General features: G+C 41.4%; 1 protein-coding gene across 6 annotated transcripts in view; it reads right to left on the reverse strand.

The window, feature by feature from the left end:
- The window catches only part of MYRIP (myosin VIIA and Rab interacting protein), a 236,398-nt gene that overhangs the window by 24,387 nt on the left and 185,083 nt on the right, over positions 1 to 26,928 (reverse strand). For all 6 annotated transcript variants that reach the window (XR_008732035.1, XM_055709086.1, XM_055709084.1 and 3 more), the window contains 3 exons: positions 14,673 to 14,850; positions 9,169 to 9,818; positions 496 to 735 (listed from right to left, as the gene is read on the reverse strand). Coding sequence is in view for 5 of the 6 variants with exons in the window: in XM_055709086.1 (XP_055565061.1) it covers positions 496 to 735; positions 9,169 to 9,818; positions 14,673 to 14,850 (1,068 nt within the window). In the remaining variant the exon portion in view is untranslated. The remainder of the gene's footprint in view (positions 1 to 495; positions 736 to 9,168; positions 9,819 to 14,672; positions 14,851 to 26,928) is intronic.

A 26,928-nucleotide genomic window follows, 5' to 3' on the forward strand; every position in this document is an offset into this window, starting at 1 on the left:
ACAGAGGCCTATTAGCTGACAGAGTAACCAGGTTGGAGAGCTTTAAAGAAGCACAAAATACTCAAATAGAGGAGCAAAAGAAGAATCTATGACACCAGAACGAACTACATGATACTAAGAAGAGAGATGTAAATAAAAGGACTGAAAAACCACTTAAACCAGCTGGTTAGCAAGGACAAAAAAGGGAACTGGAACTTTTTAAATAAAAATGTACAAGTTGATTCTCCGTCAGCATAAACTGACATAATTCGATTATTATCAGTCACTTAACAGGTTTGTTACGCAGGCCGAGTTCACTGCTTTGAATTGATGCTGTAAGCTCAGAATACACACCTTAATTGAAGTTCTACCTGCACAAGGGTTGCAGGCTCAGACCCAGTGTAAAGGACCTTGGATTCTTTAAAGCAAATATGTTTAATTTTCTAAGCACATGTTTCTCTTTCTAGATTCTAACTTCTACAAGACTGTCCCCACTCCTCTACAATGACCACTTACCTTCTTTAATTCTTCCTGAATGCTTCTGCCATTCTCCTCTGAGGACACACTCTCCTTCTGGTTTTCAGGGTCTGTTCTAGATTCTGATTCTTGTTCTTCACCAGAAGATGTTTCCTTGTCACTCATTTTAGCAGCAAGCTGAAATAACCTGGATTTAACGTCCTCCTCCCGAAGATCAGGCTTGATATTATGACACTGATCCTCGCAGCTTATATCCGTTTCTGATAAATCATCAAAATCCTACAAAGAAATTAGAAGAATGGTATAGTTACTGTATAGGCACAGAAAGAAAAACAAACAGCCTCCTAGAAAAGTATAGGTATGATCACTCTGCATGGAAGCTAGAAAGAAAGCATGCTAAGCGTGCCAATAAAAACCCCCACCATACCTTTTCTAGAGGAAAGCCAATAAACCCACACTTGCTGGATGATATTTATCATTCCTGCTTACTTTTATATTACATAAAAAGGAACTATCAAAATCATTATGTATCTGTGTGCAACCAATAAAATATGCCTATGTGGCATTTCCCATTCTCAGCACTGCACTACCATCATTCTCAGGCATTGGTACAGATAAAGAAAGCGAAGTGTGGGAATGAAAAGTTGTGACCTAGCAGTTGTGTCCAGTTTTCAGTCAGAAGCTGTGCTCCAGTTCCCTGACTGCTTGGTCTTGAGCATTATCTGTGTTCTTCTTAAAGACTACTGGAAACAAGTTTTGAAAACTCTGCACATGATGGTGCTCAAGATTTTCAGCTTTCCCAGCGATTGTTTACATAGGTGGATCCTCTACAGTGATGAATGTTTTCCAAAGGTCAATCTCCTTGGAACAAGTTCCATCTCTAGGAGCACCTTCTTTTCTTACTCTTGGATCACTGAAGGTGGGGAGTACTCAGAGGCTCAGTTAAGTACAGTGGGTGCTCCAGGCTCCACCACAAGTCCCTTACTTTGGAGGCTGAACAGAACAAAAGCAAAATCTGTTTGCAAGTCTGTTTAGCAGGGTGCCTGCCCAACATTTAATGATGTGAAAAGGGGGATATTTTTGTCAGACGTTGCTGGAAACACGAAAATACCTCACGGTTGTTCCAAAAACTAATGTCCAGATACATACCAACTCATTTTCTGGATCTGTGCTATCTGATTAGGAACTAATTTCCCCTGATTTCCACTACAGTCCACTGAGACAGACAGACACCTCCCAGAACAACCTGCTCCAGCTAGAGCATTAACTGCATTCTGGAAACATTCTTCTCTCCCTGCTGACTGCTAAGAGAAAGAATCATTAGATGGTTTGTTTAGTGCTTCAGTCAAGCCCATAAAGCAAGGTAGGAATTAGGTGGTTTTAGAAGTGATGAATTCTTTGAAATGGAGCATAATTGTTACAAAACCACCCAGAAGGAGGCTATGAAGAAGGCAGCCTGGGACCAGAAGCGGTAGGCACATCTCAGCAGGTCTAAGAGGATGATTTGGAGCAATTCTCAGATAGGACATTATTCCTATTACACCCTCCTACCGTGACAGGACCAGACACTGCTGGAGAGACTAAAAGCTGTGTTCTCTCTGCCATTCATTTGAAAGTACACAAACAGGAGATTTGCTCTGCACAGCTCTCTGCAGCTGCAGCAGCAGTATACATGTACAGACCAGTTACCTCCAGTTCTCAGAGGAAATGTTAACTGACAACTCCCTCACAAATCCCACCCACCAAACCACTCTTAATGGACTGACACATCGTGTTTGTAATGCCAGTACTGCATCTCTCATACGGAAAACTGTACTGTAGTATCTAGCACTTTCACAGCTTTCTGGACAATTTTTGTCTGCAGTTACCTGTGAATCGATTACACAACTGAATTACTGCTTTTTAGCTCACCTTAAGGATGCAGAAGGCCCTTTTAGAAAAACAGGATCTGAAAGTACATGACTAGCTATAATAGAAGGGAAACCATGGGCTTATGCTGAAATGTATTCTTTTCCCAAACAATCAGCTTCTGCAGAATAAAAAGCCTTTTCTGCCAAATGACATTCAAGGCTGTTCTGAATAAGACCAAGTTTTCAAGTTAGTGTGGTTCCACTTTAGTTTTGTAATAGGTTATGATATGCTTTTATATACATGTGGAAGACTGCTGTCATTTCCCTGTGATGATGGTGCTTCCTCAAATTGTAAGAAGAGATTTTTTTCCAGACATATCTTACATGTCATTCAACAACTCATTACGTCTGCCCAACAATCTGCTAATGAAAACTACTCGCATTCTCCTAAACTACTATAAAAAAACTCTGAAAGTTGTACTGAGTCAATCTGTTCATCAATTTGTACCCAGAAGAGAAAGAATCATAATTTATGGGATAAACATATCATATTTATAGGATAGAAAGCACACCAAAACCATGCGCTTGTAATTTAGGAGAATACAGTTTAGTGGAGATAATGTCTCATTAAACCAGCTATTTACAGTTAGGTATCTAGTCTAAGCTAATTACTAGATTCCTTCTTTACTTGAGTTACCTCCATTTATTTTAATAGGTACCTCCAAAAACCTACTCTCATCTATCAAAAAATGTGGTTTAGGATTACAAGACTTGCTATTGAGCTCTGACAGCTCTGCACCTGGGGCGTGGGCTTCCTTGAGCAGTGTCTAGGCAGGAAGACTACGGCTTACCTTGGGGTCAGGTCTGCAAGGAAGAGAAGAAAACCCCATTCTATGCAGTCATTTGAGCAGATCAAGCTTGTAAAGACAAGTTTGCTGTTGTTTCAATAAGCTGACAAGTACGGGTACAAAATCTAGTGGAGCAGTGAGTGGGGCTGGCAGTCCGGAGGGGCAGGTTTTCTCATGTTTCCATCTCACTGCCGTGCCACGGAATACTGACAGACTTTACTGTGCAGCAAGACATGCGTGATGCCTCTGAGGGCTTCTTACAAGTACTTGCTCAGCTTTCAACTGCTTAGCAGCGATATTGGAGTTGCAATACACACATACCCCCACAGAAAGGACCACAGGCTAATTTAATGAATCCATACTGACAACAGCAGAGTCATGATTCCTCTTAATCCTGAAAAAAATACCAGTCTACCCAGGATCACACATGGCAGCACCTTTTAGGCTGATCTCTACTGCCTCTACCCAAAGCTCAGTGAAATCCTGTAAAGCCCTGCAGCTGACTTCCCATGTATTCTGGAAGAAGACATGGCAGGGCAATATTGCTAAGTTGCCCAGATTCAGCAGGACAAGAAATCTAGAGTGTAGTTTTATGAAACAAGGTGAGCTAATGTAACAGCCTAGTGCTGCTGAAAGAGGGTCACCCTCCACCTTCCTGTCTTTACTCGGTTGTAACGAGTTGTGTAGGCTTGGCAAAGGGGTCCAAATGGGGCTAGCGCTTACAAAGGAGAGATACTGGACCATGCTGGAAGCAGGTGGAGGGAAGGCACGAAGGCAGAGAGGAAGGAGGTATCCCTCTCTCAGCAGCAGCAAGTGCTGTGTTACCTTAGCCACACGTCACACCGTTGCTGAAACACTCCCAATTCAAGCCTATGCTTTACACATACAAAAGACTTTTCCTAGCTGGGAAACTTAAACAGCTTTTTGCTACATTTGTCAGCACAGGTGAAAGTCAAGAGCTGCCTCGGCATCCCTAGGGTTTCATACCACAATAGCTACATTTGTGTTACGAATACACATAATTTCTTGGGGGAGGACTCACCTTGAGGTTATTGCTTTTATTACAGCTGGATTCAGGTATGTTTATTATCCACCTTTCTGCTTTCCAATCTCCTTACAATAAGCAGGTGGAGTATTTACTTTGGCAAGAATTATTAGTTCCTGCTCACACACAGAGATAATGATACCCTATAATACTACACTTTGTGGTTTCCGTTTCTAGTAGCTTGGCTTGTGTGTTGAGCTTTTCCGATGGTGGTAGTGAACTGTTTGTGAGGAGATCGTGCCTCTTCCATGGATTAACGAATTAAAAAAAAAAGTATCAGATGCCATGACAACAATAAAAAGTAATAAATGCATTGAAAGGTCCTATTATTATTTATTTAATAGATACTATCTTAAATGTCATTATTCTTTACTGTTCATACTTTGGCTCCATCTGGTAAGTTTAATGACATCTTTGTGTTCGTATAAAACACTGTATAAATTCCCATTTGCATCTGCCAGCAACACATAATACTAACATCTGCAAACAAGAATATAGGGCTACCACTTTATCTGAAAAGAGAGCTTCAGTGAGGGCCTGGCAGACTAACACAACCACAAACCCAGTCCCACTAAAAGAAAGCCAAATGTTTCTATGCAAGCAAAAGTCCTTTAGCAGACAGTGAACTAGGAAATACACCTTTCCTCATACACACTGTTCATCTCCTTGCAGGCAAATGGCCGATAACTCAATGTAAGCCTAGCAAACAAAACAAACAAACAAACAAACAAAACAACAACAACAAAGCCCCAAAATACAGCAAGGAAGCAAAGTACTGGCTTGGAGGCTCCAGAACCAAACCCATGTTATACTATAAACTCTTGAGAGGAAGCTCCATTCATACAGAAAACCAAAAATCAGAAACTACATTTTTTAGAAGACACAAATGGTGAGGTTTGCAGGCAGTTTCTCAGCCAGAGCGGGTGCAATTTCAGAGCAGCTATTTTCAGTAAATACATCCCAAGCGCCATCCCGTGGGGACCGGCAGTCTGACAGCACTCCCCCCTTACCTGGCCGCCGGGCAGGGGGCTCTCATTAACAGGTGGGGTCTCCTGATCAAAAAAGCAAACTCACAATGAGGGCACTTCCGTCACTTGAAGCAATTAAGCCACTCCGCTTTCCATCAGAAATGTAAGAACTGCAGCTACACTAAGCAACATCTCCTCCTCTCAAAGAGATAATGAAAGCCAATACATTGGTATTATTATTAGTAGTAAGATAAATTATTAAAATATTATTAATAATGAAAGCAGAGAGAGATTGGTGGTTTGAGCACCAATTTCTTGTAAAAAGTTACAATTTAAAAAATAATCATCATCAAGAGTAAAGTTGCACTTCCCAGTTAATTTTCCAAAGGAATATACATGTGGTACATAAGTAATCAGGTTATCAGAAATTCATTACAGTAGAACGATGGTTTTATCAGGCAGTTTTCATGTCTTGCTTCACGTACTTCCTTTATGACTGTGTTTACAGCATGTCTACAGGCAACCCAGTAAAGCAGGTTGGTTTTTTACGTATGATTAAGTGGCAAAAAACTCTCCCCAAATACAGTACATCTGGATATCTGTTCTGAGGTTTCCCTTTTTAAATCACTCCAGACTTTGAGTTCTCTCTCAGCCACAAAGTCAGCATTCCAGGGTTGACTTTAAAATACATTTAAAAAAGAATGCCACAGCATTATCCTAATCTAGGTACATGATCTAGATTAAAAAAATACCTAATTTTAAATAGAAATTCAGTTGTGAGTTATGAAATGACCACAGTTGTTCCACAACGTAATTGCTTATAATTCTCTAGACTTGGGGCAGGGAGAGAGGAAAGGGCCTATTTTCATTTCACTGTGAGTCTTGGAGAGCGGAAAACAAAAAACCCAGCCTTCACTATTAGAAAATTTAAAAAGAACCCCCAACTTTTAGACTGCTAAACTGAAATCCTGTTCTACAATGTTGATGAAAACATCATGGTTAACAAATTATCATCTTATCATTACAATGCAGTAAAATAAGGTCATTGCAATGCAGTAAAGTACAGAAAAAGTATGTTTCTTCACCACAATTTACATACAATCAGTTGTTCAGTGTCTAATGTCTAGATGCAACATGGTTGCATCTTCTAAAGAGCATTTGGTATGGTTTCTGCAAATTCTCTATAATCTCAGCACATGAAAATCTATACCTGGTTTAAGACCCCACAATGAAGCTTTGTTAAGTTTATGCAGTTCTTCACACACCTACACTATTGGTTTTGTACAAACTGTTTACACGTAGGCCTCTCTGTCGCAGCCTCAATCATTTTACCAAGATTAGTATGTTACTCTGGGGATCATACAAAACACTGACATCCTTTTCATCTTATTTTCCTAAGCAATGTAAATTATGTCTGGCTAATTTATTTTCATACCTCAAATCATATTCCTTATGCTCACGATCATTTTAATTGCTTCCTAGAATTATTCACCCATGCAACATCCTTGCTATAAACTGTAGCAGCCAGTCCATTCCTGCTCCCCAGCAGTGCTTGTGTACCGGAGGCTGGAGGAACAATTCTCCAAATGTGGGCACCAGCTGTCAAACCAGCCACCGGGGCGCACGTGTGTGTGTGTTCAAACAAAAACCAAATGTATACAAACCCACCCATACATAAACTTCCTAGGGAGAATTTAATTGCTTTGAAAACAGTAGTGGGATCTGGAGGCAGCGTGCCCCTGCCTGCCCCACCGTGACTGTGAGAGTAGAGAGCAGGAACAGTCTCTTTTAGCCTAAAGGGTCAAAAGAAGGGGAGAGTGGGTGAGAAACCCAAACATTGCATTTTGTGCACAACAGAGAGGTACAAACAACACTTAAGAGACAAAGCAACTCACAAGAAAGTTGGAAAGAGCAATCATTCTCCGCAACAGCTTGCACTTTGAAGCACACACGAAGCTGCTGAAGGAGGATGCAGTTATGTATATCTGGAAGCACCCTGCCTTTCTGACCTCCGCTGGATGAAAGTGGGGGAGGTTTAGAATGGGTATTAGGGAAAATTTCTTCACTGAAAGGTTTATCAAGCACTGGAACAGGCTGCCAGGGAAGTAGTTGAGTCACCATCCCTGGAGGTATTTAAAAGACCTGCAGATGTGGAGCTTAGGGACATGGTTTAGTGGTGGACTTGGCAGAGTTAGGCTTACGGTTGGGCTTGATGATCTTAAAGATCTTTTCCAACCTAAATGATTCTATGATTCTATAATGTATCCAGGACCTTCCCTGTAAAGTCTGATCTTCTATACTCTGCAGAGCAGTAGTAACTTGAAAGGTACAATATGAACACAGGCACACTTAGAACAAACACACAAAGCCAGACAGGGAAATGCAGAAGTCTACAGTAAAAAATATGGTCTTCGTACAGTCCCTAGAAAGTCCTGTAATTCTGCCTGATGTTCTAAGAAGTCATTAGTTGTCACTGATGTATTGTTAGAGCACATTATCACATATAACTCCCCTTCAACAACTGTAGATTATAAATATATGAAGATAAGAGTATAAATGAGTCAGTACAAAACACCCGAAACACCTGTCTCCTAAAAGAGATGGAATAGATACAGATAAGCAATAGTTTACCCAGCATTAAAAACCTGCTGAAATCCTAGAGTCCTAATCTTGATTTATGATCAGCTGTACCGATTTCTGAAGGAAATACAGGCTAGCAGCATAAGTGAAGAAAAACAATTCCAAGCATCCTACAATTGCTCAGATGGCTTTGAAGACCGGGTCAGGTTGCCTGTAGTCAGAGGCATAGCGAGAAGACAGCACTTAGCTCCTTGCTTCAGGCTTACTGTTACTCTGCTGCAGCAATGATGCAGCTCCAGGATTAACAGGGATAGGGCGTGGGAAATGGAACTGGGCAAGGGGTCAGTATTCTCATCCAGCTGGGTAATTAGAGTTAGAAGAAGTGTTCTTGTACTGCAAAAAATATCTGGGGGGACAACTGGATCCCTTACATAACACCAGTTCCAGACAGAGAAGACTTGGCTTTCTGGTTATTCCACGCTTTTTGTTTTAAAGAAAAGTTTGAGGAGTACACAGCTGTTTGTTTTTTTTTTTTTTTTTCCTTTTTAGTCAATTGACAAATTATTTAAATGGAAGTAGTTTGCAAACACTTACCCTAACACATCAGAACTCATAATCAAGTGACCAATTAAGAGCAGTATCACTTGGACTGTATTTCAAAAAAACCCCTTTCTGAATTTCTGCTGCTCTGTTGTAGTCGGAGTCCAACTCAGTCAGCCTCACACGGGGCACCAATTGTTGCAGCACAATCAAACTAGTAGGCTGCAACAAGGCTTTACCGTTGGTCAGATTGAACTGTCTGCACTGTATCTCCTTCCTCCAGAGGTCAGACCACACTGCTCCTCCTACGGCTGACCCCTGGAGGAAGGAGATACAGCATAGACAGTAGAACCTGACCAACGGTAAAGCCTTGTTGCAGCCTACTAGTTTGATTGTGCTGCAACACTGCTCATTATCTTTACCCCTTAGCAGGACATTTGCAAACAGCACACAGAAGATTCCCAGGCATATGAGCTATTTCTTATTCCAAGAATTCCGAGAGTTAAACACCCTCCCAATGCAACAAACAGGTGATTAGTGAATAATTGTTAGTGTTGGCAAATCCTGACCTTTTTTTTTTTTTTTTTTTAGAGCACTGTATTTTACAGTATTAACAATGTCGTTGACGAGATGGAAGTGGCATATTTGAGAAAGAGGCAAAGCCTTTTCATGGTATATGTAACACTGAAAGACGCAAAGCCTTTTCATGGTATATGTAACACTTTACCTCTGCTTCTTCTCAGTTGGGAGGCATGAGGAAGATAAAGCTTGCAAGAACACTCCACCTCCCACTCATGATTCACACGTTATTGCCACCATAGCTTAATTAGTTTTGCCCAGCTCTTTTTGAAAATGCATTTAGTAAGCTCAAGCACAATTACCTGACTTAAATTCATCTTGTTGACTTTTGTGCGATTTTTTTCTTCATGTAATTCTTCAGAGATTGCTTTGCTCTTCCTCCACCTTCTTGATCTTTTTTCTAAATCATAATGGACTTCTTCAGTCTCACTGCTGTCTGAATACTCCAAGCTGGTTGCCTGTGGATTGAAATTTACATCCAGTTCCCCATGAAAATGTTTTTCTTCCATTCTGGGCACATCACTTTGAGTTCTGCTTTGTAACCAGAGAAGTTTGGTAGGTCCTTTAGCTTCCTGGGAAGAGTTTACCGAAGATGTCTCTGAATCAGAGAACAGTGTCTCAGTATTGGTGTATAAGCCAGAGGAAGGGGAAGTCACTGCCTGGTAGTGATCATTGCCATAAACCCATTCAGTACCACACTGGGAATTGGTATAATAGAAATCATCTGGTAATTGCCGAGGTCTCCGACGCAGCTTGTTCAAGGCCACATTCCAGTCATAGTCATCCTCGCTGTCTGAGCCCATCTCGTCATAGGCAGACACAATGCTGGATTCATTCTCCAAAGCTCTGAATACTTGACTCTTTGGTTTGGCGAGCATTCGGGGACGAGGCAAAGTGACATTCTGCAAAGCTACCCAGTTTCCATCAGTGCTTTGAAAAACAGAAGGCGGATCTATGAAAACAAATCAAGAACAATTGTTTTTACAGTGTGAAAGGCTCATTTCACTTCCCAGTTTGTGATCAACTGGCCACAAATTGGAGGATTCCACAAAAATAACAAACGCAAGTGTTCCTTCCACTAATTAAAATGCGAGAGTATTTGGACCAAAGCTTTTTTCTAAAAGAATTATTTGGAAAAGCTGAGGAACAACAGTACACAGACATGTATAAATCCTGTGGGTTTGCATACGTCTCTAATTCTGTGTGCAGTTCTGGTCCCCCATCGTGAAAAGGAAAGACGGAAAAAGGATCAGAGAAGAGCAACAAAGGTTGCACCAGCATCTGAAACAGCTTTCATTCAAGGAATGATTAAATAAGCCAGAGCTCTGCCGTCTGGAAGAGAGAAGACTGAGAGGATACACGCTAAAAGAGATGGGAGGGGACCCCCTTCAACCTAACTACTAGAGGACACCAAGTGAAACTAGGGAAATCAAGGTTCAAAACAAACAAAAGAAGTGGGATGCAATGGGTACCAGACCTATGGAGCTTCTTGCCTCCTTAGACATGGTGTTATGGATGTAGAAATTAATCTGGGATAAAAAAGATGTGGCTATGGAGATGGAAGAGAAATACACTGACATTTACCAAACACAAAAAACCACTTCTAGGTGAGACATTCATTAAGCTGAAAGTTCTGGAGGTTCAGAGGCAGCATGAGAAATACTTGCTTTCTCCTGATTTTTCCTAGGCTCTTGCTTATGGTTACTGTTGCTGCTGCTATTGCATCCTAGACTAAATGAGCTTTTTGTCTGACCCAAGCACTGATGCTCTTACATTCTTACACTGTTTCAGAGTATGTTTCACAATTCCAACAGGGAAAAAAAGACAAAGCCACAAATATGGTCAAGTGCTGTGTAACTCAGAGAACAGCATTTTGTCTAAATTTAAATTCCATTTTCAATCAAACTCAAAAAGTCCCTTCATGGGAAATGTGAATGTGTGATGACTCTACCTTCCACAGCAGTTGAATAAACAAATAATGCCATGGATTTAACACAGTAATCTCAGCCTAATGAACAAACTTTCTAGCCTTACAGATTCCTTCCACAGGTTCAAATTTGCCATTTAGAGAAAACTGTAGAAATACTTATCATAAATTTTAGTTTTCTAAAACTGTAAACAGAACATCACTATCTAAAAATGGATGAAGTAAAATCTGGATTGTGTTGTAGACGATACTGAAGCATCTTGCACTACATGACTATAAATACTTGGGAGCTCAAGATTACTTTTTCCCTGGAATTGAACATAAGCATGCGGTAAGAAGGCATGCTTAGTTAAAAAAATAAATAAAAAAGCCTGTGGTGCACTACTACCAAAACCACTCCCACCCAGAATGAAACTAATTAAATGGTAATGAAACTTACGAGCTATGCAAGATTTTGAACATTTTTTGTTATCTTTCATTCATTTTAGTCCTTTTGGCTTGTTTACACTTCCTAAATTTCCTGCCAATTCAGGTAACTTCAGAAAAATACAGCAGTGAAGTCACTCTTACTCCTGCTTAAAAAGAAATCAAAATAGTGCTATTTTTCTTGTAGCAGTGACCAGCTGAGGATATAACTGATGTCAGGGTTATAGGGAGAACTAATAACTCTGTATTGTAACATTTGATTTTGGAGAAAAAAAAAAGTATACAATTATCAAGCAAAAGGAACTCCTGCTTGTTCACTTTTTTCAACTATGCTCACTAATCTAAGTATAGGATTCTCCTGAAAGAAAGATGACCTTTCCTTAAAAACACTGTTCCTTCAAAAAAAGCAAACAGCTCTGCAAGATACAAATCTCCAACAGGAACTGAATTCAACTGCAACACATTGCACAAACAGAATGCAGTCCAGTGACACATACTTTTTCTCTCCCAAACGACATCCCCTTTTTTTGTTTAGCAACAACATGTGAGGATTGGTCAAACATCCTCGGTTAACTGAAGAAAGGACAGGATAGCAGTTGATTACATCTTCAAGGGTAAGTGGGCTGGAAAGGAAATACACTGAGAAGCTTGCGTTCAGAAAGCTGACTCAGTTTTATCCCAGCTTCAAGTAATGTCAAATTTTTCCCCTTCCTGATTTTGCAAAACAAAGTCACTTGGAAGAATGGATGAAGCATGCAATTCTTTAGGTATACACTATAATTCACCCATACGAAAAAGAAAATAGATTTAAGAAGTCTCATTGTGAAACTATTGGTAAAGGGGAAAAAAAGCAAAAATTCATGGTTGGGCTCTTCACTCATAATTCGAAACAGTGCAAATCGTAATCAAAAAGATTTACGAACTGCTTTTTGGCTACATGTCTAAAAAACCCACTGACGTTACCACTCCAGACTCTTGGTCGAGACATCTTTCATTTTCTGTATCCTAATACAGAGCTGCTGACCAGTGCATAGGTGAGAGAGCTGGGCAGAGAGGAACCTGATGGAGCCCAACAGAGGCCAGTGCAGCGGCCTGCACCAGGGAGGCACAGCCCCACGCACCACTGGGGCTGGCCTGCTGGGGGGCAACCCCACGGAGAAGGACCTGCGAGTGCTGGGGGGCAGCAAGTTGCCCATGGGCCAGCAGCGTGCCCTGTGGCCAAGAAGGCTGATGGGGTCCTGGGCTGCATCAGGGGGAACGTGGCCAGCAGGTCGAGGGAGGGGATCCTCCCCCTCTGCTCTGCCCTGGTGAGGCACATCTGGGGTGCTGAGCTCCCCAGTTTGAGGAGGGAACTACTGGGTAGGGTCCAGTAGAGTCCATCAAATATGATGAGGGGACTGGAGCATCTCCCTGATGAAGGAAGGCTGAGAGCGCTGGGGCTGTTCAGTCTGGAGAAGAGAAGGCTGAGAGGGGATCTTATCAGTGTCTGCAAATATCTGAAGGGCGAGTGTCAAGAGGACGGGGCTGGGCTCTTTTCAGCGGTGCCCAGCGACAGGACAAGGGGCAACAGGCACAAACTGCAGCACAGGCAGTTCCACCTGAATATGAGGGAAAACTTCTTTACCTTGAGGGTGATGGAGCACTGGAACAGGCTGCTCAAAGAGGTTGTGGGGTCTCCTTTGCTGGAGACATTCAGAACCCGCCTGGACGTGACTCTGTGCAGCCTGCTCTAGGAGAACCTGCTTCAGCTTGGTTCTGGCTTGGACTAGATGGTCTCCAGAGATCCCTTCCAGCCCTGACCATTCTGTGAGTCTGTGATCACATTTATACATATTAGCACAACCAGCTATTTACTGTAAGCTCAACAGGCACCACAGTTTCATCACAAATGTTGTTCTTAGATGAAAGGAGCAGAACAAATCCTCTGAGCAGAGCACTTGAAAGGAAACCGGGTCAATACGTCATTCTGTTGTGGTTAAGCAATTGTTAAGTACTAAATTGCTCAATAGTTGAATTCAATGGGATTGAAGTGGGTTCTTAAATTTAAGTATCCAATTAACTGCTTTACTGAAAATAGGCTTTCCACAAAAATGCCCAGGAGAACACCACTTCTGACAGGGGGGTCACAAAGTAATGCAGACTTAGTTAAGTCAGATTTTAACACTACTTTACTATCACTTTCTTTTTTGGGGGAGGAAGGGTACTGACACCGTCTAATTTTCAGTCTCCCAGGTTACCAACTGGCATTATAGATAAACAAATAGAACCGACAGGCATCCCCCATGCCTGGTCCCCACTACACCCAAACACTATTTTGGCTGCTTCTGCCTGCCAGTGCCTAGCGAGCCAGCTGTAGCAATTACAGCACTAGTAAACTCACCCTACAGAAGAGAAGTTTTCTGCTTGTTTAGCTTCATAAACCAATTTGCTACGGTGGTCATATGGGCTCTACAGCTGTTCCAAGGGAAGGAGAAGGAAGCAGCAGACTGTCATGGGAGGACAACAGTAGCAGGTATGTTAGCTTGGCTGTTCCCTGTCACCTGGAGCCAGGGGGAGTGAGCAGTTCAGCCCTTCCCCTTGTGCAGCTGTGGGGGTGAAAACTAATCAACTCTTCTGTGCAGCAGTTGCCTGGTGCTACGCTCTTGTGGCCTCATGAACACTACAGCCAGAACAAGACAGGCAGTGGAAATGGGACCCCTCAAGAGAAGGAACCTCCTTCTTCAATGACAGCCTGTATTTATGCCATCCTGAAGCAAGCAGGGAACTGCACTCTATTCCAGGGTGCTGATTCAGGAATGGGGCTGACTTAGGAAGCTGTCACCTTCCATCATCTGTATTCACATCCATAACTCATGCATGGAAAGACAAGACAGGTCTGGGGAAACTCCTGGTCAGTGAAGTTCCTACTCATACAGCTTTCTCAAACTTATGTGGAAGCAGCAGTTAGTGGGGCTGCACAGGACACTGCATTGGTGTTTCATTGGGGTTGAAAATTAAAGTGCAAGGGGGAATCCCAAATGTGAATTATTTCACTGTTTGGTTCACCACGTAACCTCAATGAACAGTCAACTTGTGCAACAGAAGGGATACTAGGGGCAACTGCAAACTCTTTCAACTGGAGGACAGATAACCAGGTGACAAACCAAGGCCCTTGGGCTCTTGTGTCTTAGAAGGTCTGAAATTATCTAAATCAGATGCCTAAAGTTTCCCAACAGTCTATAAATCAACCCTCCAAAGGCCCAAATTTTGAACCTTTCCTTGGGACAAAAAAAAAAAAAAAAAGGTAAGATAAGCAATGACACAGCCAACGAAATCATGGCATCACCAAACAGACCCCTACAAGCACAGAGGTCAGCAGAAATTTCCTGGAGAAGGTCCTTGCTTTAAGTCATATTTATTCCACATGTGAGTGAGAACCAAAAAAAGAATCATATTCGTACTAGAAATATTTACTTGTTTCATTTAGCCTGTCCACACTCTTCCAGCTGGGTAATGCAGAGAGCTTCCGTTCCTTCTGTGTCCTGAATTGTCCTTTTTGCTGCCTCCAAAAAGCTTCAGTCATAGATGATGCAAGGTCTAGTCCTTTACTGGGCATATCTTCACTAGCCAGGGAGAATGCAGACTGAGACCTCTGTGGGAATAAAAATCAAAAAGCATAATTTAAAAATAGAAATACTTAATTATCAACCTCTGTACTGTAATTAGAATGAATATTCAGTTACCCATGGAAGCGTGAGATCTGCTAGCATCCAGAAATGGAATTTAATGTGTTCAAAAGAATTGTTTCAGCACCAGGTTGCTTATTTATGTGCATTTCTGATGCTATGCAAAGAGGCAGGAAGTTGTTTATACTACCATGGACCAGATGGAAAGAAATAATTAATGTGAAGTTGTTAGGCATATGCTTGGTGAGGACTGATATCTAACTGCTTTGAGTCAAGCTAGCCAGAAAGAGATCCCATTGTGGTGAGACACGATGATCTATTGTTGGCTCAACAGGCCATCTGGTGTAACAATCTGCAGAAGTTAAAAATCAGAAAAAACAAACAAACAGCCTGTTCCCCAGAAATAGATGTGTAACTCAACTGGTTTTAATGCAGAATTCTCTTGTCTGCTAGGATATACATATCACACAATACGGTGGGCAATTTTATGCAGTCTTGCTAAGGAAGTCAACATAACCTACAGTTGCACATCTATTGAGGGTCACATTTCAAGTAAAAAAGACCTAAAATACTGTTGTGCTTGTTAATGAGCCCTGACTACTACTGAGGGGAAGGTGCTTTCCTTTGGATCTACATAAATAGATCAGACATTTTAGTTTTGACTTAGGCACTGGGGTCAGTTACAGAAGTCACATCTAAATTTGGCCAGTTTTAAAAAACTGTGAAAGCTGGCAGTGTTTGATTTCAGGAGAACTCACTCTTACATATGAAAGCACGTATGTAATTCTAGAAACAAGGCTACAGCAGCTCAAGTCAAGTTTTAATCTCTGGCTGACAATATTTTGCTGCAGTCCATTTTTTTTTTTTAATTAATAACTTTGCTTTTGATGACAATATGTGCTTAGGCAGCTTGAATGGCAAAAGAGATCACTTTTTCAAATGACAATTAGCTTTTTCCCAGTAACTTTTTACCACTGAAAACCTCTGTCTTGGCCTTCATAACAGAGTCAGTAAAAGACTGCCTGTGTATGCCAGGGCTTCATTAAGAAGCATGCTTTCAGGTGGCTCAGCTTCTTTATGCAAGCGAAGTTGGCACTCAAATCTTTGTACATTTTTACTGATGTTCAGATTACAAATAATTAACTAAAACTCTTAATCTCAAAAGGGCCAGTCTTTGCCTGCATCAGAGCTCTGCTTTGCCCTGGTGCAGAAGAGGAAAATGATACTGTGACTTTCAGCTGTTTTCAAGTCCCTTCAGTTCCCAGGACAGCACAAGCATTGCTGGTAGTCCTCCTGGCTTGAAAGCATACTTACACCACTTTTCTGGCTGCACCTCCTCCCACCTGAAATGCTCCTGTGTGGGACCCGTGTACCATGCCAGAAGATTTAATTAACTGCAAATCCTCCTGTATCCTTGGCTCAGCAGTATGATTTCATGACAGATTCAGTAAAAAGAAACACAGCTAAGCAGCAGGGTTTAATTTGGCTTCTGAACTCTGGAGGAAAAGCCAGAATTATTGCCCTAGAATCAAATATTTTCTGTAACTGCAATGACTGCGTAACTTGGTTAGTCTTGTCCATGCAAAGACACAGGTCCTAACGTGACATACTGGGAGTGTTTCCTTCCAAATTCAGTGACATGAACTACTGACAGTAAGCCAATAGTATTGTATAATTTTATTATAAGGAACATTTCAGATGAGTCACTTTCACAGACCAGCTATATTCAAGTGTATATTTAGGCTTTCTCAAACCTCAGACTAGATATTCAACTGATCAAGATCATCTAAATCCTCCTTAACCCTGTAAAAGGGTTAGTAATCTAACACAATACAGACAAGGACACAAATTGTTTTGCCATAGGAATTTGCTCATTTAATTTGATTTCATCCTGCTAGGATATATGGACAATATAAACAATTCTGCCACAAATTTGCAGCCTAACTAACAAGTTTTAATCGTGCTGTGTCTCACTTCACTGTAAAGCAAGAACCACTGAACTTCCCATTCTTAAAATAAATTAGGTCCAGTTCATGTCTGCTATGTCCTCTTGATATCTTTGTGCTAAAGGTGTTACATATTGAAACCAGCAAGTTGTTGTGGCTGTCACTATTTTCACAGTACCAAGAATATTCTCTCAGGGCACATTCCTTTTCCACATATATGGCAGAGAGATAAGAGATGCTGAAAAACCCAGAAGAAGGAATATCCTACAGTTTAATCACTAGTATCTGTTTTCCCTTATTACTTAAAGAACCAAATTGTAAGGAGAAGAAAAAAATCAAGAAAAACTTGAGTAGTCTGTATAATAACTCTGGGCTCAGATAATTAATGTAACATGTTTGTTCTTATGTAAAATCTGTAGGCTTGACAACTTTTCTGGGTTTTGTTTAAATAGCAGCTTCTTGCCGGCCTATTCACTGTTTTATAAACATCACAGTCAAGGCTGCATTGCAGCGATGGCCGTGTCCATACATAGCTCTCAGCTAACCTGAGACCCACCAGAACTTGGCACGGGCTGCAAAATCCAGTGAAGGAGCTCAGCCATCACACCCTTAGACCCTTGCTTCTGCAGCAGTGCTGCTACCAGTACTGCCTGAGCAATTCAAAGCTAGCTCAAGTGGGTCTACACTATAGGGCAGATACATCTTTCTGAAGGACCAGAAGACGCACAACAGCCTGAAAGATTTAGAAAGGAGATGAGTGTGAAGGGCCTGATGGACAAAAGGCACTGAAAAATAAGGAAGCACAGAAAAGAAAGCAGACATAGTCCCATGTGGTACAGCAGTCTAGGATCTCAAATAAGCTTATTCAAACAAGCTTATCTAAACCAAGCTGATTCTTTTAAATTGTGTGCTGAAACTTTTGGGTCAGGTCAGAGGGAAACTCCTCTCCACAGCGTCTGCCAGCTCTCTGTGGGAAATAGGTATTATGCAGGAACTACTGCTAATTCCCAGGAAAACCCCTCCAAATGCAGCAAGGGAAAAAGCTTTTTGTACCTCCAAAGCTCGGCTTGAAGCCATACTCATAATTTTTCTACACTTTATGTGAATTCTGGATGAAATCTGTCTTGGACTGCTCTGCTAGAAGTACCACCTCTTCTTACTGAAGGTGGTTCTGACATAAGAATTATTTACTTTAAAAAAGAAAAAGGGAAAACCAAAAAAGTAAATATCTATAGTGAAAAACAAGAAATAATTTGAAAAATAGAGGATGTTAGTTAAATCCTTACAGTTAACAAAACGTGGCCTTGGGAAAAGGAACAGACACCATAAATATGTCAAGTTGGAGCACAACAAGATAAGCTCCAGAACCAAACAGTTAATGAGACTAAACAGAAAATTATTGGAACTGTGTGTGAACTATCCTAATTACCATACTAAAAGATCCACCCTCAAGCAAAGAGAGCCCTCTACTAACAAAGCCCCCTCCCCGGTGAAAAAAACCCCACTACCTTTAAATGGAGATGAGATTTGTAAGAACCAATGAAAATTTAAATGTGACAACACAATTGTAAACAATTTCTCAAAGCTATAAAAAGTTTTACTATGTGTGAAAAGGTGTGCTAGCTTTGTGGATTACCACCTAGCACCCATCGATGTGCAGACATGCAATAAACAAGTATCTCCACTCTGCCTGTGGATCAGCTCTTGCATGCTGGGTAAAGAACCCAGATCTGCAATAATACTTTGATGTCACAGAAGACTCAAGGAGGTAAAAGTACTGCATTCATATCCTGACAAAGGATGAAATGATGCTACTGGAAGAGGCTCTTGAACTAGCACTCTTCACTACTACTATTGTAGTTCTCTGTATTTCTTGTATCTGGAGAGATGTAAATGATCAAGAAGTGACAGTGTTCTAATAAGCTTCGACTCAGAAGAATAAATAGTAGAGGATTCGGTTATTTCTTGTTCTGAAAATCAGTTTTAGACAGGGATGGAAGTGGAACTGTGTTTTACTCAGACAAGTATGGGTGGAAAAAACCTGTAATTATTCATTCCCAATAGCAGCTCAAATCACTGGTAACATCAATAATGACACAAAAAAGAAGTGTCAATAGCCAAATCTGGTGTAGGAATAGGACAGAAGCATACCCTGGCATGAGAACAAATCCAGCTACATTGGCATAAACTGGCCGTTTTTTTTCAGAGCACAAAAGCAAATGTTTGTCCACAAGTTTATCTCCAATCAATTACCTGCCGGCCTGATGACTCTATCTGAAAAGCAAATGATCCAAGACCTCTTTTTGTTGCTTTTGCAACTAAAACCAAACGAGAAAGTTAGTTATTTGGTGTGAGGTTACACAGAAAAAGCTCTAATCTTGGTTGGCACATTTGCATCAACTTAACTCAGCTGGCATCAGTACCTTAACAGCCTTACAGCCAGAGCATGGGCTCCAAACCTATGTACGCGCCGCCCATGCTATTGACATCACTGCCACACTTACCTGTGCGGGCAGCATAAACACACATTACCGTGCTGCACCTGGGCCTCCCTTTCTCACAGATGACAGCCCATCTGCAGATACAGGGGATGTTTTTCCCTTGTGGACTTCTACATAGGAAGATAAATGCTGAACAAAAGGGAACAGGATTGAGAAACCTATCTGGAGGCTGGTGCTCTACGTAGCTTCCCTGTGCATGGATGCAGGGAAGTCCTGGAGGTCAGGCCAGCTACCCCAATAGGCTCTTGGATTGGTTCACATTCCAGCAAGGGGTATTTTACTGACCAAATGGAAGAGCCATGGCCCTGAATCTTTACCAATTAATTGCCTACAAACTTGGACATCAACAAGACCTCAGTGCAGAACCACCAATCTGGTCCATTTTCCAGAAGTATCTAAATAATACAGCAGCCTAAATACAATTTTCAAAAGGAGGCAGGAGTGTAGGAGCCTTGGTCCTGATTTATAAAGACATGAGGTGTCAAGAAGATCCTTCCCTCCCAGCTAAAGCTACAGGCACCTTTCCTAACCAGAAGTTCTGCTTCCTCAGCAAAACACACCTGTCAGCCAAGTGTTATTTTAGATGTATTTATTTGTGATGAATTACAAGGCTGCCCTGTATGTCTGCAGTCAGACACTACGGTTCTGCTACTGTTGGTTTCTGCAATAAATTAGGACATCAGCAGATGGCATTGCAACCCAGCAGGTGATTCGCTATGTTCACTGCACACACTCCTCGGAGGCATGTGCTGCATACCGGATTGCTGTGCTGTACAGTACAGCTTGCAAAATATAGTTACAGTATTGACAGGCATTTCCAAACACTTTAGTTAGAAGAGTTCCCAACCAAATCCTGCCTACTGGCATCTGCTATGTTTGTTTCAAAAAGAAATTCCAGACACATTATTATTATTTTATTTTATTTTAATCCCTCTTCAGGGGATTTCTGCTGCATAGTTATAATGTCTGGATGGAGAGAACTCAGCCTTCATTTTGTACTGGGCTAGCACTAAAAGGAATCTATTTTTGCATGTACAGTCCTGTTTCATTGCTGGCCTTCAAAAAACGAAAAGAAAAAAGACAATGTGGTTTCTGAAGATTAAAGAAGGAGGGAGTGAGTAAAAATAACCACATACGTCTCCTATTACTTAATACATATTCCATCTTCTGTCTATATAATTTACAAGTTTATGCTTCTGAACACTGAACAGAAACAAAACAAGTAACCAAAAGCAAGAACCACTTTTTTATAAAACATGCCTGTGAATACTGAGTCTAATGTTGATAATATATGGATTCTTTACCTTGAATAACTCTCTTAGATGTATGCATATTGTTTAGAAGACAATAGAAAGATCTTGCTCTACATTCTTCCTCAAAAGATGAAAGAGTATGGGTAAATCCTCTTTCTTCTGAAGAGAAACCAAAGTGGTAATTCAAAGTAGATTCCGAAAGCAACTGACCGAACTCTACAAGGGATATTCTGGATCACGCCTGTTTTAATCCTCACTTCCCTCCTATTTCACCCTATTTCTGTGGTCTGGCTTAACTAGTAAAACTGTAATTTATTCTGCACATATTTAGAGCAGATCAAGGACTCTCCCAGTTTCAGGAGGGACCGAGAACCTGTCCTGGTTTTGGCTGGGACAGAGTTAATTTTCTTCTCAGTAGCTGGTGCAGTGCTGTGTTTTGGATTTGGTATGAGAATGATGTTGGTAACACACTGATGTTTTCAGTTGTTGCTAAGTAATTTTTATATTAAGTCAGGGTCCTTTAACTTAAACCACAACATAGCCCCAGGTGCGACAAGGGTAAGGCAGCTGCAGGGTCACCATGGTAGGAGCCCTCACAGGCGCTGGGAGCTCAGCACCGGGGCTGAGGGCAGGGAGGGTGGCTCTCGATCTGGGCAGCAGAGTCCTGTGCTGTGCAAGCACTGACCTGTGGGGCAGCTGCTATTCCGGTTTTTGAGGACAACCTTATTCATGGAAGCAGCCTAAAATTGACAGCACAAACACAGATGACTTACATTCAACCTCATCCATTCCCTCTCCTCACTCGCAAATTCTATGGCTATGCCTGCTAGAGGTGCAGCAAGAACAGCCTCTTGTGCTCTATGAATACAATCAGAGCACAGACAGAACGAGCAGGTCCCACACACCTGAGCCAAGACAGCATCAACCCCTGAGCATCAGCAGCTAATGCATCCTTTGGTAAGTAAACGCCCACACCAGGAAGGAGACAGCATGAGCTTGTGAATGGTGCCACCCTGCAACAGCCTATTTATCACTGGAAGTGATTTTCACCCTGCTCAAATGTATGCCAGTCCAGACATTTCGCAGTGCAAGTGGAATACCAAGGGTTTCAAGCATCTGTTCCTCAGTTAATCTTGTATGTGGCAAAGATTCTGCTATCAACCCTATGGCTTCTGAAAAAGGGCAAGAACAGGCAGATGAATGGGAAATTTTCACACTCTGTTGAAAGGAAACTCCCTTCTTCACGCCCTGACCTAAACCCTGGTTAGGATATCCCAGCCGTCAGGACAAAAACTTGACGGGTTGGGAGAAAGCAAAGATGACTGCTCCCTCGCCTGCAAAATCCTTAGAGCATCTGTCTTTCCAGGGTCTGCCCAAGCTGGCTTGTTGTTCATTAGTGACACAGACACAGCCTGGCTGCACTGGATGGTTTGCCATCCTTCTACTGGCCTCTCAGGCAGCTGATCCCCTTAGAAGCATTGTTCCTTTAAAAGGAGTACAAAAATAATGCTCAGTTGATCAGGAATGGGTCCGTCAGCAGTATGAATTGCACGGTTGTGTAATAATATGTAGAGCCACATTGGGGTGTACATTTATCTTGGTTGAGTTTGGATTAGCTGACCTTGAGGATCCAGCCATGGGTTGCAAGGGGGAGAGGCAGGAGGTTATTCCCCAACAAACCCATTGCTGCTGAGTGTGCAAGTGGCATTACACATCACCACACAGAAGTATAATTCATAGTTTGAGGGGCTTCGCCCCCTAATAACAAGTAGGGCCCACATGTGAAAACACTATTGCTTTGGTTGCAAGGGATTTGTAAGCTAGTAATAAGGGACATTTAAATAGGTGTTCCAGAATATGAGTATAAACATCCCTTCATTGTAATTATGGGGCTAGCAATTTAGGAAAGTGCTAGGAGCATAAAATATCACAGTTCAAGCAATGTAATGGATTTACGCAAACAAGTCTATAGAAGTTTGCGGTAAACCAGTTGTTGGGTGCTTTGACAGGAATAGAGGGTAGAGGTACCAATGCAACTGTAACCTAAGCGGTGCCTCTACAAGTACCCTTGTTCGTTTAGCTGTTACTGTTCCTCACATACTCCCCTGTGGCCCATCCTTCTTCCCTCCTCCCAAGCACAGAACACCGTATTACATCTCTTCAAAAAACCCAACAAAAACAATCAGGGCAGATGTTTCCCAGTTGCGCAATACCTTTCATTTGAAGATACTGAGAGCTCAGTCAGTATCCTGTGATGGCAGTATTACCACACTACTTACAAACGAGAAAGCCGAGCAACTGCAAAGGCCAGATCCCTGGTTCTGGTGTAGGACAGTATAATTCTAAGTTGCTACTAGTGTGCCCCACTAGGAGAACACATGTGTATAAATGGGTCAGGGCAGGAGGTAAGCTGGCATTTTCATCTCAAGTCTAATTGCAGCCTCACATAAACTTACCTTTTTTTTTTTTTTTCCAAGGGAATATTCTTTACTGAACATGATTATTCTTTTTTCCTTTAATTTCTAGGTTGCTCGGTGCCCTGCACAACCTTTCACATCCTGTTCTGACCCTCATCTACAAAGTTGTTCTCAGCAGAGCACTCACTCATCGGAGAGAATCACTGTATCTCCTACTCAAACACCCACTTGACAGAGGAAGCCTTAAGTGTTCTGTGTTTATTTGCTTCTTGCTGTGACAATATACACCCTGATTTCATCTAAAAATAAAGCAAGATTTGTCAGGCAGCCTAGCTCTGAGCATCACAGGTTTTAAGTTAGACATTAAAGCTTCACGATACCCAGCAGTGTATTAGGATAGCATCTTTAAAATAAAGCTGAAAGAACAACATATGACCTAAATTATTCAGAAAATGACATTATAGAACAATCACCCTTCTCTGTCCTCTCTCCTACCCCCTTCTCATGCCTTGAAACCTAGCTTTGTTTGCTGGCAGTAAGTGCAATTCAGCTGAATTTAGGCCTGCATGGGCTTGATGATACACCTAGCATCCCAAACTGTCTTCTTAGATGTTTGTCAAGTGCATGAATAGTACTATAAACCCAAAAATTAGCAATTTTCTGCTAGAGATACATCTCAAACAAACTCAAAACCATACAAACAACTTTAAAAGGAAAATGCTGTCATATTTAGCCTTGCACCAATTATTTAGCGAGCTGGAGCCTTAAAAAGTGGTACTATGCTAAGTTAGAATTGCAAAAGCAATTGTATCCTGTCCTGCCGCTGCAGTGGAAGGAGGAATATCAGCCAGATTACTGTGGACAGGGCCGCCTGGATCTGAAATCCACATCACTTTTGCAGTGAGACTACAAAGTTACACCTGCAGAATCAGCAGATGACAGTAAAATTTGTAACCTGGGAAGTACTTAGAGAAAGTTGGATCTTCTCATAATAAATATTAATAAAGAAAGACATGTTTTCTAAAGTACCAAGCGCTTTTCCATCTCAAAGTGTACTGTTCTTTCACACTCTGTACAGAGAAGATGGTGCTGCAGCTGGCTTCTTCTGCAAGGAAACAAGACAGTAAATAGCCCATCTGGTCCAGCTGATGGGCTTCTGGATAAATGCACACCTGCCTCATTGGAAGTAGGTCCCAGCAATACACTCTACGCAACCTCCTGATCCCAGGTCATGTACGAAAGCTAAAAGCTCCATCTTCCCTGTGACATGACACATTTTTAATTAGACATAAATACCATGTTTCTGATACCGAGTTGTTCACAGGTAAGGCCTGATGTCAGCTGTTATCATCTTCCTACAGCGTTATGCCTCCCTCATCTGAAACAGCTCTCCCGCTGCGTCCTTACAACTGCTAAAGAGGATTCCTCTTTATAAAGATTTTCTTCAAATATTTGTTTCAGACAAACCTACAAAGGCATAGGGCACCTGCAAAACCTCCAGGGACTTCCAAAGCAGTATTGGACCTCAGGCTTGTGGAACCTTTCTTCTTCTCTTTATGAGAAATCAAAAGGAAAAAAAGAAAAATAAACAGCTGTCAGTACACTGTGGACCTTATAATTAGCTTAACCAGTAAATTTCTGCTTCCCTTGAGGTGCATCATAATGTGTATTTAATGTAATTTTCCCTATATCCTTTTCCCTACATCCCTAGCTGTTTTATATACTATAAATTATGGATGAGCTTCTGTTTATATATGCAATCTTTTAGCTGTAAAATAAAGATCACTAATACAGCACTTAGAACACACCAGGATGCCTGCACTCCATCAATGTTTAAATGGGACACAATATGCCAACTGGTCGTTTGCTCTCACTGGCAGTGATATACCGGGGGGAAATGGACTAAGAGAGTGGAGGAGCACCCACCCATTGCTCTAAGCTCCTCCTATCCCAACATTTTACAGACTTCGCTTACTGGTAATGAGAAACAGATGGTGCCATCCATCTCTTTTTATGAGATGGGGAAATAAAATACTCAGCCTTGTATCACTATTTTTAGCATGGGCAAGGGATCTCAAAAAAATCTAAGGAAAAAAACCTGGAAAAGACAGTATCTATAACTATTACCACACTACAGCACTGCCCTTAACAATCAATAATATATTTTTCAGGGAGATACTCTGTGTGTATGTATTGCTCCTCAATATGAAGATCAATAGATTTTTCTCCAGTCAAGCAGGTCTCATACAGTTGGTCTCTTGGCATTGTGCTGTCTCCAGCTTACACAGCTCGTGATCTCTGCATACAGCATTTACTTCATACGACAAAGAGGCAGTTTAACTTATTCAATTATGATTTCAAAGCAAGTGATTTTGAATGAGCAGGGAGGTAATGCAGGGCTTCCAGAGCCCACTGGAAGTTTCTGGCTGATATGGATGAACTGCACACAAACAGCTGCGATTAAAAGAAAAATTGCTTGGCAGGTACAACCACACAGTTATATCTGGGTTTAGTACTGCTCTCCCCGCTTTCCCCTCCTCCACTGTAAAGCAAGTGACTTTGGTAATAAAATGCAATGCAATAATAAACATAGGTATCTAAAGGCCAGTGTTATAGCATACAACTGCCCTAAGTAACTGTATGTTACTAGCTTTATTGTGCTGGCAAAACTGCATGGATTGTCTTCTATACAGAAGACAAAAATATTTGCTGCAGAATAAATTTCCAGTTTTAAACTTTGAAATTCTAACTTCCTTAAGATTTGCTACCCCTACCTCCCTTTCCTCTGCATGTCTGTCTTTCTGTTGATCAGTTTCCTCCCTTTTATTTCATCTATCCTGCTTCTGTTTGCTTCAAGTACTAATTTGTTTGCCAGCTAACAAAGAAAGTCTTAAACAGAGGAAGTCCTACTTCAATCGTCTCTATGGGGAAACATGTTCACATACATAACTCTAACCCAGTAACAGGCAACTTGGGTAGCAGACAAAAAAGCACTCTTTTTGTTTGCTTCCCTTAGGGTTGCTGTGGCCACATTGTCTGCAAAAACCTTGGTTATACTAGGAACACCTGCCCTAATAAATCTGTTGCAAAACCCCCCTTGTTAGCTGTGGCAGGTACTAATACAAAAGGTTTTTTATTGTTACAGGTAGATCTCTGCTCAAACTCAGCCAACACAGAGCTCAATGGTAGGATGTGTACACAAACCAAGAGTCTGGGGTTCTTTGGTCAATATAATGTCATCAGTTAGGAAATAATAGAACTTCATGTACTGCAGTGGAGCCCATGAAGATTTGCTGTTACAGGCTTAGACTCAAGAGCTCCAAAATCCATCTGGGAGGGAAGAAGAAGCTTTGCCTGCAAAGAGCATGTGGCCATAGGGCCTCTCTACCAGCTTCCATAGAAGCTAGGTTTTGTTTTGGAAAGAAAAAAAATATGCAATTCTTTTGGTAGAAAAAGTAACTTTCTCAAGTGATATACAGAGGCAAAACTGATGCAGTGTAGTCCTGCAAGTCTGCCAACAGATGCATGCTTACCATTCCTAGCTGAACAAAAGCAAAGTTGACTGGAAAGAAAGCGCAGGAAAAGGTATTTAAGTTGTTTCACTGCTGTTGATAAGAATCAGGCTGGCTGTAACTGCCCTATGTTTGCTCTGCACAAATTGCCTTTCAGTACGCTTTCCAGTAGACCCTTTGTTACAGCTTCAATGACTTGACTTCTGCTAGTCTAACAGGCTAACATAACTGCAATGATGTTAGCTACGGGAGCAAATGGAGCTACAGTACCTTTCCAAGGGTGTCTGATTATACTAAGAAAATTCTCCTCTATTCAAAGCAAAGCAAAAATAAACACATGCACACTTCAAAGGCAAAAGAAAACAATAAAACAATGCTAGCAAAGAAAAAGGCAGAAACTGGATTTATGGGAGGG

The sequence above is a fragment of the Falco cherrug genome, chromosome 4 (genome assembly GCF_023634085.1).
Source record: "Falco cherrug isolate bFalChe1 chromosome 4, bFalChe1.pri, whole genome shotgun sequence".
NCBI lineage: Eukaryota > Metazoa > Chordata > Aves > Falconiformes > Falconidae > Falco > Falco cherrug.